Genomic DNA, 18,890 nt, shown 5'->3' with positions numbered 1-18,890 from the left:
CTTTCGACTCTGTCAATCACCATATTCTTATCCGCAGACTCAGTAGCCTCGGTTTTTCTGATAACTGCCTTGCCTGGTTCACCAACTACTTTGCAGACAGAGTTCAGTGTGTCAAATCGGAGGGCATGCTGTCCGGTCCTCTGGCAGTCTCTATGGGGGTGCCACAGGGTTCAATTCTCGGGCCGACTCTTTTCTCTGTCTTTTCTCAAGGATGTTGCTCTTGCTACGGGCGATTCCCTGATCCACCTCTACGCAGACGACACCATTCTGTATACTTCCGGCCCGCCCTTGGACACTGTGCTATCTAACCTCCAAACAAGCTTCAATGCCATACAACACTCCTTCCGTGGCCTCCAACTGCTCTTAAACGCTAGTAAAACCAAATGCATGCTTTTCAACCGTTCGCTGCCTGCACCCGCACGCCCGACTAGCATCACCACCCTGGATGGTTCCGACCTAGAATATGTGGACATCTATAAGTGCCTAGGTGTCTGGCTAGACTGTAAACTCTCCTTCCAGACTCATATCAAACATCTCCAATCTAAAATCAAATCTAGAGTCAGCTTTCTATTCCCCAACAAAGCCTCCTTCACTCACGCCGCCAAACTTACCCTAGTAATACTGACTATCCTACCGATCCTCGACTTCGGCGATGTCATCTACAAAATAGCTTCCAATACTCTACTCAGCAAACTGGATGCAGTTTATCACAGTGCCATCCGTTTTGTTACTAAAGCACCTTATACCACCCACCACTGCGACCTGTATGCTCTAGTCGGCTGGCCCTCGCTACATATTCGTCGCCAGACCCACTGGCTCCAGGTCATCTACAAGTCCATGCTAGGTAAAGCTCCGCCTTATCTCAGTTCACTGGTCACGATGGCAACACCCACCCGTAGCACGCGCTCCAGCAGGTGTATCTCACGGATCATCCCTAAAGCCAACACCTCATTTGGCCGCCTTTCGTTTCAGTTGTCTGCTGCCTGTGACTGGAACGAATTGCAAAAATCGCTGAAGTTGGAGACTTTTATCTCCCTCACCAACTTCAAACATCTGCTATCTGAGCAGCTAAACGATCGCTGCAGCTGTACATAGTCAATCGGTAAATAGCCCACCCAATTTTACCTACCTCATCCCCATACTGTTTATATTTATTTACTTGTCTGCTCTTTTGCACACCAATATCTCTACCTGTACATGACCATCTGATCATTTATCACTCCAGTGTTAATCTGCAAAATTGTAATTATTCGCCTACCTCCTCATGCCTTTTGCACACAATGTATATAGACTCTCTTTTTTTTTCTACTGTGTTATAGACTTGTTAATTGTTTACTCCATGTGTAACTCTGTGTTGTCTGTTCACACTGCTATGCTTTATCTTGGCCAGGTCGCAGTTGCAAATGAGAACTTGTTCTCAACTAGCCTACCTGGTTAAATAAAGGTGAAATAAAAAATAAATTTAAAAAAAGTATGCATGGGTGTCCGAGCTGTGTGCTAGTAGTTCAAGTTCTTACAAAAACAATGAATGATGATGTCAATCCCTCCACTTTGAGCCATTAGAGATGTATTTAAATAAAGAAAAAATGGACATGCATATTATTGTTAGTTCTCCGTGTACATTTAAGGGCCAGTCGTGCTGCCCTCTTCTGAGTCAGTTGTAATTTTCCGATGTCCCTCTTTGTGGCACCTGACCACAAGACTGAACAGTCAAGAGCCTTTAGGACCTGCCTTGTTGATATTGTTGTTAAAAAGGCAGAGCAGCACTTTATTATGGACCGACTTCTCCCCATCTTAGCTACTATTGTATCAACATGTTTTGACCATGACAGTTTACAATCCAGGATTACTCCTAGCAGTTTAGTCAACTCAACTTGCTCAATTTCCACATTTATTTATTACAATAGTAGTTGCGGTTTAGTGAATGATTTGTCCCAAATACAATGCTTTTAGTTTTTGAAATATTTAGGACTAACTTATTCCTTGCCACCCATTCCAAAAATAACTACAGCTCTTTAAGTGTTACAGTAATTTCAGTAGCTCATGTGTTGAGTCATCCGCATACATAGATACACTGGCTTTACTCAAGGCCAATGGCGTGTCATTAGTAAAGACTGAAAAAAGTAAGGGGCCTAGACAGCGCCCTGGGGAATTCCTGATTCCACCTGGATTATGTTGGAGTGGCTTCCATTAAAGAACACCCTCTGTGTTCTGTTAGACCGGTAACTCTTTATCCACAATATAGCATGGAGTGTAAAGCCATAACACGTACGTTTTTCCGTCAGAAGACTACGATCGATAATGTCAAAAGCCACACTGAAGTCTAACAGAACAGCCCCCACAATATTTTTTAACATAAATGTGTCTCAGCCAATCAGTAATTTGTCTAATGCCATGCTTGTTGAATGTCCTTCCCTATAAGCATGCTGAAAGTCTGTTGTCAATTTGTTTATAGTAAAATATCATTGTATAAGCATAGTCAAGCATAGTTTTTTCTGAAAGTTTACTAAGGGTTGGTAACAGGCTGGTTGGTTGGCTATTTGAGCTAGTATTTTTGGTTAGCGGATTACTTTTGCTTCGCTCCAGGCCTGACTGCTTTAGCATCAATGGGAAAGAAAAAAATAAACTGAAGCTCAAAATAGAAATACTATTAATCATGTTTTCAAGAGCACTTGACTCCGTTAATATGTTGTTGTTGTGTGTTTGTCTACAGATGCCAGGGACTCCATTGCCAAAGTGGCTTATGGGAGAGTATTCGGCTGGATTGTCAGTAAAGTTAACGAACTGCTGGCTCCCAATGTTGACTTTGACGTTGAGCTGAATGAAATAGGTCCGTTTCAAGGGAAACTTTAAATGTAACAAAATTCCACAACTCTTTTTACATTTTCGTCTTCTCAACTAGAGATGATCAATGTCAGATTGACCATTCTATTTTCTTGTTATATAATACAGGTATCCTTGACATTTTCGGGTTTGAGAATTTTGCCGTGAACCGTTTTGAGCAGCTCTGCATCAACCTGGCCAATGAACAGCTGCAGTACTTCTTTAACCACGTAAGTGTAAATATCAGTGCCCTGTCATCTTGGGTCCCTTAGAAGTGATTCTCTATTTAAGTCCCCTAAAATGACAGCCTGTAGGGTTTGTTAGCGTAAGACCCAAACACTTAAAAGAAACACGTGGTCAGCTTGTCTCTTTATTTAGTATTAGTAGAGGAACAGGAATCCAAACATACTCTGCAATTGGTTCTGCTTTTTGAAATGGCTATAAATGCCTATTAGTGTCTCTTTTTTAAATGTTATGTTTCAGTGGAAGGCTTCAGAAAAACATGTAATTTTAGGTCAGCTGGGCTACAGTACATACAGTGAGCTCCAAAAGTATTGAGACAGTGTTTTTTTTCCTTCTTGTTGTTTTGGATCTGTACTCCTGCACTTTGCATTTAAAATGATACAATGAATATTAGGTTAATGTGCAGACTATCAGCTACCATGATTATGGATATTCCTGAATTAGAAAGTTAGAGGCATAAATATCACACCCCCCCCCCCAAAAAAAATGCTAACCTCCCCTGTTATTGTATTGGTGAGAGGTTAGCATGTCTTGGGGTTATGATATTTGTGCATCAGTAACTTTCTCACTCATCATTATTCACAATTCATTCAAGATTATTCGTAATCATGGTAGCATTCACATTAATGTAGAAGTGTTTAGAAACATATTCTATTCTTATTTACGATAAGTGTCTCAAATGACACTACATGATTTACCATTCATTTCTATCAGGCACAAAATAATCTGAAACAACCAAAATAAACAGCAAATGCATCCAACAAGTTTGTAGAGTCACAAGATTGATGTTATCATTGTGTGCTAGGAATATGGGACCAAATACTAAACTTTTGATACACATAAGTGAGTTTGTACCAATACCTTAGTCCCCATGTTTTAGGGGACCAATGTACAACAAGTGCTGTAATTTCTAAACAGTTTAACCAATATGGATGAAAATACCCTCAAATTAAAGCGGACATTCTGCACTTTAACCTCATCATTATATCATCATTATATCATCTTTATTTCAAAGTGCTAGAGTACAGAGCCAAAACAACATGTGTCCCAATACTTTTGGAGCTCACTGTACTGTATGCATGGGATGCTGGAGTTAAAGAGTCTACTTGTACTAGTCACACTGCTGTGGACTACTCTCTGCTAGTAAACATTACAGTTTACCTTTGGGGCCTGTCCATTTGAGCACTGAATACATTTGGTACAAATGCCATAGGAATCTGCTTATGATGATTTACTACTGTCGGATCACTAGATTACTACTGCATAGGGCTTCAGGGCTTCTGTTGGCGTTTTTGTGACTGAAGGCAACACACTATTGAATGTGCTATCTTCTCATGAAACGATTGGACAAAGCAGATTGATCCAATGAAAGATGTTCCCCTGTGACCAAAGCTCTTGTGAAAGAAACTGGAAATACCTGCTGTCCTTTTGTTTTTAGTCGTTCATGCGTCTTTGTATGCATTTGTCATCCTGCAGCACATCTTTCTGATGGAGCAGAATGAATACAAGGAAGAGGGCATCGAGTGGGAGACGATCTCCTTCAAAGACAACAAGCCTATCCTGGTAAAAAGACACAGCCTACTTTTTTCCCCCTCATCACTTACAGTAGTACTCTTTTTCCCCCTCATCACTTACAGTAGTACTCTTTTTCCCCCTCATCACTTACAGTAGTACTCTTTTTCCCCCTCATCACTTACAGTAGTACTCTTTTTCCCCCTCATCACTTACAGTAGTACTCTTTTTCCCCCTCATCACTTACAGTAGTACTCTTTTTCCCCCTCATCACTTACAGTAGTACTCTTTTTCCCCCTCATCACTTACAGTAGTACTCTTTTTCCCCCTCATCACTTACAGTAGTACTCTTTTTCCCCCTCATCACTTACAGTAGTACTCTTTTTCCCCCTCATCACTTACAGTAGTACTCTTTTTCTCTCTGCCTTTTTTGCATCCCCTTTTTACACCCTTTCTCTATCGCATACTTTTTTTGCTCTCCCTTTCACTCTGTTTACCTCCCCCCCTCTCTCAGTAATAACACAGACAGGTTGTGTAAACCCACTGAGTCTGGCAGATATAAAAGAACGCAGACCCCAGGAAGGGGAAATGCTGACGGGGCAGTGTTCAGTCACATGCCAGTAGCTTAATAGGCACTTCAGCTTTCAGCCTGTGGCATCATCCTCTTGTCTATATAGAAGCATCTGGTGTCATTTGGCAGAAAATAGTGTCCCTGTCCATGGCTGAAGGTATGAGTAGAGCCTGTCTGTAAGTTATGGGATAAGATGGACACATTAGGAGTTGTGGGAAGACCTAGAGCGAGTAATGCACAACCTGGATCCACAGGTAATTTGCTGTGTACCCACTCTGTCCTAATGCCTACTGAGCACTATACAACTTCAAGAGCATTTTACAGTGTAGGGGCCCTAGTCAATAAAAACCTGGAAACCTTGTTAACCAATCTTCAGGAAAACAAATTATTCTCCTTGTACTGTGAGAATGTTCTGTTTTAAAGTCATATGAAGTTGTGTATCATGTTTGTTTTACCCAGTTAACAATTGGCTAGATTAACCCAAATATGCATTTTCACAATAGAATGTGTTTGTTTAGGTGTTTTTCCTTGTCTCGTATACAACTAATGTGTGTCTCTCCCACAGGACCTGATCCTTACTAAACCTATTGGCATACTTTCTCTCCTGGACGAGCAGAGTGCCTTTCCTCAGGTACTGTAGTGGTCTCCATACACCCATACATCTCTGTATTCATCAGGGATGGGCTCACTTCCATTTCAATTCCACTCAATTCAGAAAGTACACCAAATTACAGAATTTCATTGTACTTCCTGAATTGACTGGAATTGAAATGAAATTGACCCCAACCCTGATATACATTTTTGTGTATTAATTCTAATCTCTTTTCCCTATTTGTCCCCTAAGGCATCAGACAGAGACTTTGTGGACAAGTTGAACAGTAAATTTAAAAGCAGCCCCCACTATGAGGTGGTCCGAAGTCACAGCCCCCTCTTCACTGTGGTTCACTATGCTGGGAAGGTGAGGTTACATACCTCCTTTATAATGCACTATGAGGTGGTCCGGAGTCACAGCCCCCTCTTCACTGTGGTTCACTATGCTGGGAAGGTGAGGTTACATACCTCCTTTATAATGCACTATGAGGTGGTCCGGAGTCACAGCCCCCTCTTCACTGTGGTTCACTATGCTGGGAAGGTGAGGTTACATACTTCCTTTATAATGCACTATGAGGGGGTCCGGAGTCACAGCCCCCTCTTCACTGTGGTTCACTATGCTGGGAAGGTGAGGTTACATACCTCCTTTATAATGCACTATGAGGTGGTCCGGAGTCACAGCCCCCTCTTCACTGTGGTTCACTATGCTGGGAAGGTGAGGTTACATACCCGCCTTTATAATGGTACTTTATAATGCACTATGAGTATTGATATAGGCCATTTATAAGCTATTGTTTAGAACTACACTTATACTACATTATGACTGCATAATAACTCACTGAGTGTGTTTATGAAGCATTGTAGATATGGACTTCAAATGAAGTGTACGTGTTCTGTACTTCCTGTGTCCAGGTCCAGTATAATGGAGGAGGCTTCCTAGAGATGAACAGAGATACCATCCCAGCCAGCATCAGAGACCTCTTCATCAACAGTGTCACCCCTCTACTCAGTGTCCTTTTTGCCGGTCTGAATGTGTCTGTTTTCTACAGCTCTGCGTTTAGCCAGAAAGGAACCAGTCTATGGCTTTGTTTTTATTTCTGATGCAATCTCTTATTTGTCTTTTTGCACAGTGATTTGTTAAACTGTAGCTATTAAATCAGTTGTGTACACATGCTTGACATGAATCAGAGCTGATACACAATGACGTTTGCTGGTTCCCAATGAGAGCTTGTGGACAAATACACCTCTTAGAAAATGATGTAGTACGCATTTATAAATAATACATGCTTACTCTTATCTGAACACACCACCATAACATGTACAGCCTCTGGTTAGTTTGAGCATTGTTCTAGTTTAAAACATTGATCACAGTCTGTCTGGCATCTCATATCTAATATTCATATGATTTATATTTTATGTATCTTCAGCCACAATCTCCAGGACAGGGACCTTGATGCCACGCAAAGCAAAGGTCGGCATTGTAGATCACAAGTCCAGTGATGTTTTTAATTTTTTTATGACAGTTTCTGTAGAATAATTATTGGTAACTAACAGCAAGGCCATATTTTGACCTTTCTTAGAGTACAAGTCAGAGGCATAAAGTGGATTTTTTTGGGGGGGGGTGTAAAGGATGTTAATATTTTTTCCTTTAGGTCATGCAAAAGGCAGATGACAACTTTAACTCAACTAGGAAACAGTCGGTGGGGGCCCAGTTTAAGGTAAGATGGAAGTTGACTCTATATAGCACATCTGGCTTTATAAACCTCTTATTTCTGAGCATTTGGTTTCATAATGTCTGAGCACTAAGTAGGAACCAAACTGAAAATCCTAAATATGCCTACCTATAGACTGGACTGCTGTAAATTAAAGATGCACAGATAAGTTAGTAATCTCCACAATGTGTATGTGTGTATTCCTTGCAGCACTCTCTAGCTGTGCTGATGGAGAAGATGTTTGTGGCCAATCCTCACTTTGTTCGCTGCATTAAACCTAACGGCAACAAGCTTCCTGACCAGGTGGACAACAAAAGGGTCATGGACCAGGTGAGAACCAATATATCATATCCTTTCAGATACTGCACTGTTCATATCTACCTTACACTGAAGAATAACCAGGTATCATCCAATGCTTTAGTATTTCCCCTAGCTACTGTAGATGACTTCCTGGGAAGGGTGCACAAGCCTACTGATACAGCACCAGTACTTTTGTGCCCTCAACGTTTTAACCCTTTTTCAGAATCATCTATGCTTACAAAAGCTATGTGAACGGTGCATAACTGTCAGTGCTAAAAGTTATATCTATAACACAGTATTGATCCTAAGAGTGAGTGTAGATTGAGTGAACTTCAGCGTCAGGGTTGTGTTCAATAGGCACGAAATGGAAGAAATGGGACTGAACCTATCTGAACTTGACCAATAATAAACGCTTGTTTTCCTTTTCCGTAGCAAAATGTTTTGCTCCGGTGTGTCCTAATGAACATGATTCAGTTCCCAGTATGGCAATCAGGGGTTGACTAAGCAGCAGCAGTAACAGGGTCTAGGTCAGGGCCATAGGGGGCCCGCCCTACCGTACCTCCTTGCCTGTCCAAAAAACATATTGAAATATTGATCTTTATTTGACTGAGACACGCCGACAAAGACTCATCAATCTCAGATAAAGCATCCGAGCCCATCTGTCTCAGTATGTGTAGACCATGCATCTGATTCTGTCTGGACCAAAAGAGTATGGCATGTCATACTATTTCTACATATAATAAGACAGAGGGGTGCTGTTTCGCTCACTAAGATGCTTTCTCCGGTGAGAGTTTCAGCAGAGGGGAAGAGGCGAAGCAAGCGGGTGGGCTCGCTCGCGCCAAAATCTGTCCAGAATATGCCCTGTGTGTTTTTATGGGTATAATATGCAGACCTAAAGCTTGTCGCCTGCGTTCCCGCCTTTGGGACAACGTCTCCTATTGTTAGGGTGGAGACATGAGCATCTTGTCGTTATATACAGAGCTCTGGTTTCAGACTCTTGTGAAAGGAAAGTTGGCAAGTGCACAGTGCACTGTTAGGATAATGGCTTCTCCTAAAGTAAGTTGATGTTTTGCCAAAATTCTATAATTCCTACTGTCTAAATAAAAACATTCAAAGTACTTCCTCCAGAATGTGCTCAGTGGTCTCCTGACAATTCATGTGCCTTCATGGTTTCCTTATGGGCGTTGTTTGCCCTTTTGATTGTTCTTTTATTTTTTTTTAAATGAATCAATTCCCCATTACAAATGTCACCAGTAGGCCCAGTAAATATACTGTTAATCCCCAGTCATTTGGTTAGTCATTTGTTAATGCATGTATTAATTAGTAATTTACTGTTCTCTTTCCCGGAGTGGAAAAATTGTTTGCAAAGTTCACAACCTGCTACGCTTGTGAGAAACACAGTGCCCATTTGGCAATGTATGATTTCTGATTGTCTTAACTCACCGCGTCCACCACTAATAAGCTGAGCTTCTCACAAATGTTTTATTCACCTCACACAGTAACCTCACAACTTAACTTCTTTGAGACTGGGGGGCAGTATTGAGTAGCTTGGATGAAGATGCCCAGAGTAAACTGCCTGCTACTCAGGCCCAGTTGCGAATATATGCATATTATTAGTACATTTGGATAGAAAACACTCTGAAGTTTCTGAAACGGTTTGAATGATGTCTGTGAGTATAACAAAACTCATATGGCAGGCAAAAAACCTGAGGTTTGTAGTTTTTCAAGTCATTGCCTATCGAATATACAGTGTCTATGGGGTCATATTGCACTTCCTAAGGCTTCCACTAGATGTCAACAGTCTTTAGAACCTTGTGTGATGCTTCTACTGTGTGGAGGGGGGAATGAGAGCGTCATGGGTCTGGGTCTGCCAGAGTGCCATGAGCTGACCACGCGCGTTCACGTGAGAGTTAGCTTGCGTTCCATTGCATTTCTACAGACAAAGGAATTCTCCAGTTGAAACATTATTGAAGATTTATGATAAAAACATCCTAAAGATTGATTCTATACTTCGTTTGACATGTTTCTACGGACTGTAACATAACTTTTTGACTTTGTCTGCTCGTGCCTCATGAATTTGGATTACTGGGCTAAACTCGTGAACAAAAAGGAGGTATTTGGACATAAATTATGGACTTTATCGAACAAAACAAACATTTATTGTGGAACTAGGATTCCTTGGAGTGTATTCTGATGAAGATTATCAAAGGTAAGTGAATATTTATAATGCTATTTCTGACTTTGTTGACTCCACAACACGATGGATATCTGTATGGCTTGTTTTGTTGTCTGAGAGCTGTACTCAGATTATTGCATGGTGTGCTTTTTCGGGAAAGGTTTTTTGAAATCTGACAGCGGTTGCATTAAGGAGAAGTGGATCTAAAATTCCATGCATAACACTTTTTTTTATTTTTTTACCCCCTTTTTCTCCCCAATTTCGTGGTATCCAATTGTTAGTAGCTACTATCTTGTCTCATCGCTACAACTCCCGTACGGGCTCGGGAGAGACGAAGGTCGAAAGTCATGCGTCCTCCGATACACAACCCAACCAAGCCGCACTGCTTCTTAACACAGCGCGCATCCAACCCGGAAGCCAGCCGCAACAATGAGTTGGAGGAAACACCGTGCACCTGGCAACCTTGGTTAGCGTGCACTGCACCCGGCCCGCCACAGGAGTCGCTGGTGCACAATGAGACAAGGATATCCCTACCGGCCAAACCCTCCCTAACCCGGACAACGCTGGGCCAATTGTGCGTCGCCCCACGGACCTCCCAGTTGCGACATAGGCGAACCCAGAGTCTCTGGTGGCACAGCCCTTAACCACTGCGCCACCCGGGTGGCCCTAACACTTGTATCTTTTAGCAATGTTTATTATGAGTATTTCTGTAAATTGATGTGGCTCAAAATCACCGGATGTTTTGGAACTACTGAACGTAACGCGCCAATGTAAACTGAGATTTTTGGATATAAATATTAACTTTATCGAACAAAACAGTCATGTATTGTGTAACATGAACTCCAATGAGTGTCATCTGATGAAGATCATAAAATGAATCACTATCCTTTGATCTCTATTTCTGCTTTTTGTGACTCCTCTCTTTTGGCTGGAAAAATGGCTGTGCTTTTCTGTGACTAAGTACTGACATAACATAATCCTTTGGTGTGTTTTCGTCGTAAAGCCTTTTTGAAATCGTAAACTGTGGCTGGATTTACAACAAGTTTATCTTTGAAATGGTATGAAATACTTGTATGTTTGAGGAATTTTAATTATGGGATTTCTGTTTTGAATTTGGCGCCCTGCACTTTCACTGGCTGTTGTTAAGGTGGGATGCTACCTTCCTGAATATCCTAGAGAGGTTAAGATCCTTTGCAAATGGATCAATGTGTCCATATGGCAGATACTGGTGCTCTCGCCTTAGTTGAATTTATATTTTTTTAAATCATTTTACTTTAGATTTGTATGATTAACCACGTGACAATGATTTTGAGAAACGAGAATGTTCTGTGAAAAAATGTGCACGCCTATTTAAATCAAAGGCCTGTCCAACGGATTCATTCTGCTGCCAGCCCTGGGACTAGGTACTAGGTTAGTGGGTCAGTGTGTCTGATGTTCATAGGAAGTGGATTTGGCCCCAGGGGAGGGTTAGTATAGCCCTGATGGCACAATGAAGCCGGTCAATACTCTGCCCTGTCAGTGAACACTGCTGTCTAGTCTGACACCAGGGGTCTTTCTTCCCTCGCCTCTCCTCCTCATCTGTAGTGCTTTTTAATTTGTTTGTCTAGGGCTGAACTGATAAAACAGTACAATGCAGTATTGGCGGGGGGGTGGACAATAGTCAAACTGGAACTATTGTTAATTGATTCCTGTGAATAGTCTGTTAAAGCTGAGTCTTTTTTTTTTCCGTTACATGTGTGGGTCATTCCACCAATACGGTGACTTTTGAGATGTGTAACTTGGTAAATAATATTTTTATTTCACAAAATGTTTACATTCTGTCAAAGAGCACATGTTCAACTTCATAAAAAAAACGAATTTCCCATCTCAAGAGGAAAAAAAAAAAAATGGAAGTGCCAAATGTAACAGGGTTGACGTGTTTTAAATGATTAATATATCCCTTTGTGACAGGGGGAATGGAAGCTTGGTGTGTGCAACAGGGAATAATTTGAATGCAAGTTTAAAGCATTTCTAGCCGGTCTGTCTATGGGTAACAGGGTTGACGTGTTTTAAATTATTCATAAATCCCCTTGTGGCAGGGGGAATGGAAGTTTGGTGTGTGCAACAGGGAATGATTTTAAAGCATTTCTAGCCGGTCTGTCTATGGGTAACAGGGTTGACGTGTTTTGCTCGGTCCACTCCGTTTACCTCCACAAAACGCCAGGAAATGACCAAGAAGAGTAGAACCAGCTCACCTGCTTTTACTGTATGATTTATTTAAAAAATAGTTTTACCATATTAAAATGAGAGTTCAGATGTAAATCAATCAATAATCTCATGAAATAAGTAATAATCTTCAGAAATGACTTTGTCAAAGCAACAAAATAACCAAGGCTTTACGATGATGAAACTTGGATACATGTTTTGGTTAAGTGGGTTAAAATCTTCCTGGAAGTGATACAGGGCTTCTTTAAATAAAATAAATAAAATAATTTTAATGGATGTTTTATTAATTTGTTGAATTCTCCATGTGGTCTATATTAAAGGACACTTCATTTAATATAACAGGCTTTTACAATTCAATATTGGTGCTCAATTTCTACTTAAAATATCAAAGGCATGCAAATGGCAGTGTTTTTGTGGCACAACCCATGTATGTTGTTATAGGGGCATAATATACAGATTTTTACAATGTTCATCATTGAGATCTCTGTGCTGTAGATCTATTGCCCTCCATAAGCTAGACTAGTTAAAGACTAGTTCAAGACTAGCCAAAATAGTTATCATTCTGGAGCTGCCTGGCCATCTGTGGTTTGTGTGTTTTAAACAATAATCATCATAACGGTGCATTATGTTACATCGCCACCTGCTGTTCAGCCTTGAGATTGCATTTAGTTTCAAATAAGTCCAGTAGGTCCCTAATATGGCCATCAGTAACACCTGATTCTGTTTGGTCTCTGTGGAACATATTCAAATGTTAACTAAGAATAATTAAATATTTTCCAGCTAAGATACAACGGCCTGCTGGAAACCATCAGGATACGAAGAGATGGCTTCTCCTGGCGACCCTCATTCAAAGAATTTGCTCAGAGGTGTGTGTGTGTGTGAATTTATATATTTTTATCAAACTTTGCATTATTTGTATAATTTGTATTATTTGTATAATAATCTTGACCAACACATAAACTTGTATGCAAGATATTTCTGTACACTGCCGTTTTATTTTCGCTGCACCATGCTAAACTCTCTGTCTTCAGATATAACATTCTGCTGATCAAGCCAGATTTACCACTAACCAAGGAAAGGTATGTTTAAAGACACTTGCTCTCATTCCAGCAATTTAAAAAATATGACATACATCAAAGTCCATTTGAGATATTAAACAGATCTTTGTAGCTGTGTTTTGTTACATCTTATCAAATGTAACCTGTGTGGTTTGTGGGTCTTTTTCAGCTGCTTGTCCATCCTCAACACTACTGCGATACATGGCTGGAAGTGTGGGTAAGTCTACAGTAGTTGCTTTTGTTGTGTTAAATTAATTGTCAATCGGTCCTAGAAGACTAACTTACTTACTCCTGAATCGTCCTTTTTTATAATATATCCGTTCATCAAAGCATGTCATTCAGGCTATACTCATCAATGTTTCATGCGTTTACGCTAGAGGTAATAGTGTTGATAAGATTTCAGTTTCAAGACATTTAGGTAGCTGCCTCCTAGATTCCAACATTCAATTTCAAGTCTTATAAAACTCAATCAGTCAAGTGAAAATCAGTCTGTCAAAAGCAGCTCATTCTTCAGTTAACAGGTTAGCGTTGTCATTGGCTTCAAATCAAATTGTATTTGTCACATACACATGGTTAGCAGATGTTAATGCGAGTGTAGCGAAATGCTTGTGCTTCTAGTTCCGACAATGCAGTAATAACCAACGAGTAATCTAACCTAACAATTTCACAACAACTACCTTATACACACAAGTGTAAAGAAATGAATAAGGATATGTACATAAAGATATATGAATGAGTGATGGTATAGAACGGCATTGTCAAGATGCAGTAGATGGTATAGAGTACAGTATATACATATGAGATGAGTACTGTAGGGTATGTAAACATTATATTAAGTGGCATAGTTTAAAGTGGCTAGTGATACTTTTTTTTTTTTACATCAATTCCCATTATTAAAGTGGCTGGAGTTGAGTCAGTATGTTGGCAGCAGCCACTCAATGTTAGTGGTGGCTGTTTAACAGTCTGATGGCCTTGAGATAGAAGCTGTTTTTCAGTCTCTCGGTCCCAGCTTTGATGCACCTGTACTGACCTCGCCTTCTGGATGATAGCGGGGTGAACAGGCAGTGGCTTGTACTGGGAGGTCAGCTCAGGGTTTATATTGAGTAGAGGTCTTTATCTCAGTTACACTCTTTCACCCTCTTGGTCCCCAGCTCCTGCTTTCTACTTCTGTGTTGTTCTTTAGAAATGTCCCAAAGTTATGAATGTGGATTAATGATTACTGGAGTTAAGTGGTAATCTCAATCTTTCTCGACTATAACAGTGCTCTATGCAACAATTCCCCCTGCAAATAGTACTTAATATCTATGAACACTGTTCAAACATTCTCTCTCACTATGGCAGGTCGTCTCGTCTGTTCTTTAAGTACTGGCACCAGGAGGAGTTGTCCAGGCTGTTGGAGAGACTGGGCAAGGCAGCTCTAGTCATCCAGAAAAGTGAGGGTCACTCATCAATAGTATCTGGAACATAGTCTCTCAAATGTCTGTCAAACAGCTTCATTGGCCTCTGTGAAATGTTACTGCTTTTAAACTCAGGCCTGAGGCTAGAAAACCTTGCAGGTAGGTAGATTAGGTAGATGACGTTGACATTGTTGAATCATGTCCCATCATGATGTATTTCAGACATTGCCATCAGCACCTTACTTGGTGTTTTAAGTGCTACCTGCAGTCTTTGTGTTGCAACTCCCCACGACCCTGTAAGATGGATGATAGTTTCCCTGTTATACTGTCTGGTATCTTGATTTCAAGGCCTGTGATGACTGTTGCATCATTTTGTGTCGGAATGTGGTTCTTTACCATGTCATCCAGTAGTAATGTAGTAATCTCTCTTCACTGTATCTCCCCCTCTGGCTCTCTCTCCCCCTCTGGCTCTCTGTTCACATTGTCTCTGTTGCTGTGTTGCTGCAGACTACCTCTCTCTGCGCTACAGGAGGAAGTACCTGTCCCTACTGTTGGAGGTGAGCAGACAGAGGCAGGCTCAGAGAGAGAGGGAGGAGGAGCTAGAGGAGGAGAACAAGAGTAAGTAGAAGGAATATCGCTTTCCTTTTCTCTTTTGCCCTCTCATATCACTCTTGCTCACCTTCCCTCCAATCCCCCTACTTGTTCTCTTTCTCCCTACCACTGTTCTATTTTTGCTCTTGACCTTTTTACCCCTCAACTCTTTCTCTCTCTACCCCTCTACATGCTTGTTGTCAAAGACATTTCTATATGATATCTTGAATATTTCAGCACTGTAAGGATCCTTGTCACTCAACATATGCAGCCCTATTAGTGCTGTATCAACATTATTGTGTGTGTGTCTCAGGGCCCGTCTCTCCACCCGTGCCCCTACCCAGGAGGAAGAAGCCTCAGCCCCGGCCTCGCTCCATCATGCCCACAGCTGCCCACCTGGCCCCTGTCCCCCGGCCCCGCAACAAACAGTTTGAGGTGGGCCATATTGAAATGAATTTATTTTGGATAACAGACATACAATAAACAATGTGGACCCAGAGGGTATCACTTGAAAGTATTATTTAAAATGCTTGTTTCCAAAGTGGTCCTCGATGGTACATTTCTACACTCAAGACCCTGGTAACCTTTAATTAATTTGAAACAGTGAAAAGTAATTTTCAAAAAGTAATCTCATGTTTAGTCTCTCGATCTCTGGTGCTAGCTAGCCCATAGACAGCATGTTAGTTGAAACCTGCTATTGACTGATCTTGTACCCTTCGACAATCGCCCTCCCACTCTTTCCTCTGACATCCCCTCCTACTCTCTGATGACTAAGGCCTAGATTCAATCAAATCAAGCGTTGGAGTTGTCCAATAGGTGAGCTGCTGCTCTTCATCATTGTCATAAAGCCTAAAGCGTCCCACTCACGTTAGAAGTTCAGAACGGGAAAGTGTAGGCTATATAGAAATAAAGACACTCAAATAAAAAATCATTAAACTAAATAATGAGGATTTCTATCAGCCTAATCGAGGTGTAGATTACATCTCACATTCCAGTGTTCCAACTTGTAAAGAAGGCTGCATGGGATTTCTCTTATTACGATTCCATGTAGCCAATTGCAACGTCCGTTTTAGGTATAATTCTAGGAGCTGCTTATGGATTGGTCAGCTGTAACACAGTTCCGACACCGCCAAAACAACCACTATGCGGATGTTGGCTAATGAGATCTGATTGAATAGAACCCTAAACTGAGCCTTAAACTACCCTAAGATTGACCCTATACGGTTCCCTCGGTCTCTCCCAGGCCACTCCCTTTGACAACCTGGAGGTGCACAGTGAACTGGCTGAGCTGATGGGCCAGGTGGGGGGAGAGGAGCGGGCCAGGGAGAGGAGCGGGCCAGGGAGAGGAGCGGGCCAGGGAGAGGAGCGGGCCAGGGAGAGGAGCAAGAAGAGAAGGGACAACATCCGCTGGTTCAGGGAGACGCAGGCCCGCAAGGTGGTCCGCAACGGTGCCTTCCCCTGCTGGTTCCATGGCATGATAACACGTAGGTCAGTAAGACAGGAGGACACACACACACACAGCATATGTTTTACCATCCTTGTGGAGACCTAAAATTGATTGACATTAAAAATCCTATTTTCCAAACCTTAAACCTAACGCTAATTGTAACCCAAACTCCTAAGCCTGAAATATCCTTTTCCTCATGGGGACCTGTAAAATGTCCCCACGAGGGAGAATTGCCCTTGTTTTACTGTCCAGTACCAACGAGGATAGTAATACACACTTCAGACTTAATTCTGTCAGATTTCAGGGTGGTTTTAAACGCACTGTGTATGTCTCCTCTCCAGACAAGCGGAGGATCTGATGACGGACAAGCCTGTAGGCTGCTTCCTGATTCGTGTAGGACAGAGCCGGGAGGGCTACACACTAACATACAAGTAAGACTACGGATGACAATCTGGATCCAAATGACCTTCCCCTACTGGGTCTTGTTCTCATCACATCACATTAGATCAGTGGTCACCTTGAGGAAGGGTGCAGTTAAGTGTATTTGAAAGGGGTTGATAGACGAGTAGAAACAAGAACAGAAGACAGGGTTGTGTTCAGTAGGCAGTAAACGTTTTGATATAGATTTGGAATGGGGAGGTACTAACTGAACTTGTCCCCATTAGAGGGATTTTTGTTTTTCGTTAAATTGTTTTACTACAGTGTGCTGAAAACGACCCGGCGCTATAGCGTGAGATATAAGACATTAAACCCCTAACTCCTGTTTGCTCCCTCACCCTGTCTGACCGATATGTACCCTTTACCCTCTGTCCTCTCCATCTATCCGATGTCAGGGGGGCAAACCGCTGTAGGCACTACATGATTGAGATGCAGTCCAACGGGAAGTATGTGATCCTGGGGGAGGATAAAGCCCACCCCTCCCTGCCTGACCTGGTGCAGCACCACAGCCGGGTGGGCATCAAGCCCTTCAACGAGCTGCTCACCACCACCTGTGGACAGGTCAGCAATTGGACCCCTTTAGGGTCTGGCTCCTGTGGAATATACTCACTGTTGGCACAGGCTCTGGCATGACCTGTGTGTAATACTGTACATTAAGAATGGATAATCAAACATTTTATGCACTAATGTTATTCTTTTTGCTGTTCCAGACATGTGACCACAATACAGACTACGAGGACTTGAAGGGCCTGGATCACCTGGCCGTGGTTGACTGCAGGAGCACCGTGTCTGGGGAAGAGGAGGGCGAGTTGAGCCCGGATCAGGTCCACCTGGAGTTCCAGCAGCTCTTCCTGCCTCCGGGGCAGAACCCCGCCCTGGAGGCCCAGAGACCCCCTGTCCTCAGGCGGATATCTGACCGCAGACACCGGGCCGAGGCTGAAGGAGGACCGGAGGCCCTGGGAGGGAAGCTCAGAGATGGGGAGAGAGGAAGAGCGTGGGGAGATGAGCGGGACCGCAAGAGCAGGCCCTTTCCCCGGTTGTATCCTTCCATCCGATTGGCTATGAGGGAGATCCAGCAGATCCAACAGGTGAGAGGAAAGGGAAGATGGTGGATAGATGGGAGACTTAATATGTTCAATGATAAGGTGATTGGACATATAGTTTAGACTTTAATGACCTACGTATTAAAGGGATACTTCAGGATTTTGACAATGAAGCCCTTCCATCTACTTCCCTAGAGTCTGATTAACTCGTGGAAACCATTTTTATGTCTCTGCACAGAGATGTGAAAATGCCAAAATCCCGAAGTATCCTTTTAATGCTGGATCCAGTCAGTCATAATTTCTCAGTTTCAGCTAATTTCTCAATAAAATTACACAAACATCTTCTTGGAATGTCAGGGTCTATATAACTGGCTGGGCACATCTGGTCTATTGCTAGAACTGGGTCAGTTACATCTGCGTATAGATGGCAGTCAGTATATGGTGTTAAACCATTAAAATAGCTACACTGTAGGCCTATTCTTTAAAACTTGTCATGACGCAACATACTACTTCATTATTCACTATTATCAAATGGGCTTTTTGAATTTATACAATGTAGGTTGAACCCTGTCTTTGTTTTCTTTCAACCCAGATCATAGGTTGAACCCTGTCTTTGTTTTCTTCCAACCCAGATCATAGGTTGAACCCTGTCTTTGTTTTCTTCCAACCCAGATCATAGGTTGAACCCTGTCTTTGTTTTCTTTCAACCCAGATCATAGGTTGAACCCTGTCTTTGTTTTCTTTCAACCCAGATCGTAGGTTGAACCCTGTCTTTGTTTTCTT

General features: G+C 42.0%; 1 protein-coding gene across 3 annotated transcripts in view; it reads left to right on the top strand.

Annotated features, from left to right (window-relative positions):
• LOC110509844 (myosin-IIIb) overlaps positions 1–18,890 on the top strand; it is a 58,363-nt gene that overhangs the window by 36,230 nt on the left and 3,243 nt on the right. The window contains exons 10-29 of one of the 3 annotated variants that reach the window (XM_090226851.1): positions 2,714–2,830; positions 2,953–3,053; positions 4,543–4,629; positions 5,715–5,780; positions 5,994–6,056; positions 6,405–6,455; positions 6,653–6,764; positions 7,168–7,211; positions 7,393–7,458; positions 7,663–7,782; positions 12,914–12,999; positions 13,165–13,212; positions 13,361–13,408; positions 14,533–14,624; positions 15,096–15,206; positions 15,493–15,614; positions 16,423–16,667; positions 16,968–17,057; positions 17,460–17,625; positions 17,775–18,152. In XM_090226851.1, coding sequence (XP_090082977.1) covers positions 2,714–2,830; positions 2,953–3,053; positions 4,543–4,629; positions 5,715–5,780; positions 5,994–6,056; positions 6,405–6,455; positions 6,653–6,764; positions 7,168–7,211; positions 7,393–7,458; positions 7,663–7,782; positions 12,914–12,999; positions 13,165–13,212; positions 13,361–13,408; positions 14,533–14,624; positions 15,096–15,206; positions 15,493–15,614; positions 16,423–16,667; positions 16,968–17,057; positions 17,460–17,625; positions 17,775–18,152 — 2,213 coding nt within the window. Of the gene's footprint in view, positions 1–2,713; positions 2,831–2,952; positions 3,054–4,542; positions 4,630–5,714; positions 5,781–5,993; positions 6,108–6,404; positions 6,456–6,652; positions 6,765–7,167; positions 7,212–7,392; positions 7,459–7,662; positions 7,783–12,913; positions 13,000–13,164; positions 13,213–13,360; positions 13,409–14,532; positions 14,625–15,095; positions 15,207–15,492; positions 15,615–16,422; positions 16,668–16,967; positions 17,058–17,459; positions 17,626–17,774; positions 18,153–18,890 lie in introns of those variants that run through there. The other 2 variants (XM_090226850.1, XR_016493289.1) reach the window with 2 other exon arrangements.

The sequence above is a fragment of the Oncorhynchus mykiss genome, chromosome 29, assembly GCF_057628025.1.
Source record: "Oncorhynchus mykiss isolate SJ-2025 chromosome 29, ASM5762802v1, whole genome shotgun sequence".
In the NCBI taxonomy this organism is placed as follows: Eukaryota; Metazoa; Chordata; class Actinopteri; order Salmoniformes; family Salmonidae; genus Oncorhynchus; species Oncorhynchus mykiss.
This window is presented reverse-complemented; position numbering and strand designations above follow the sequence as displayed.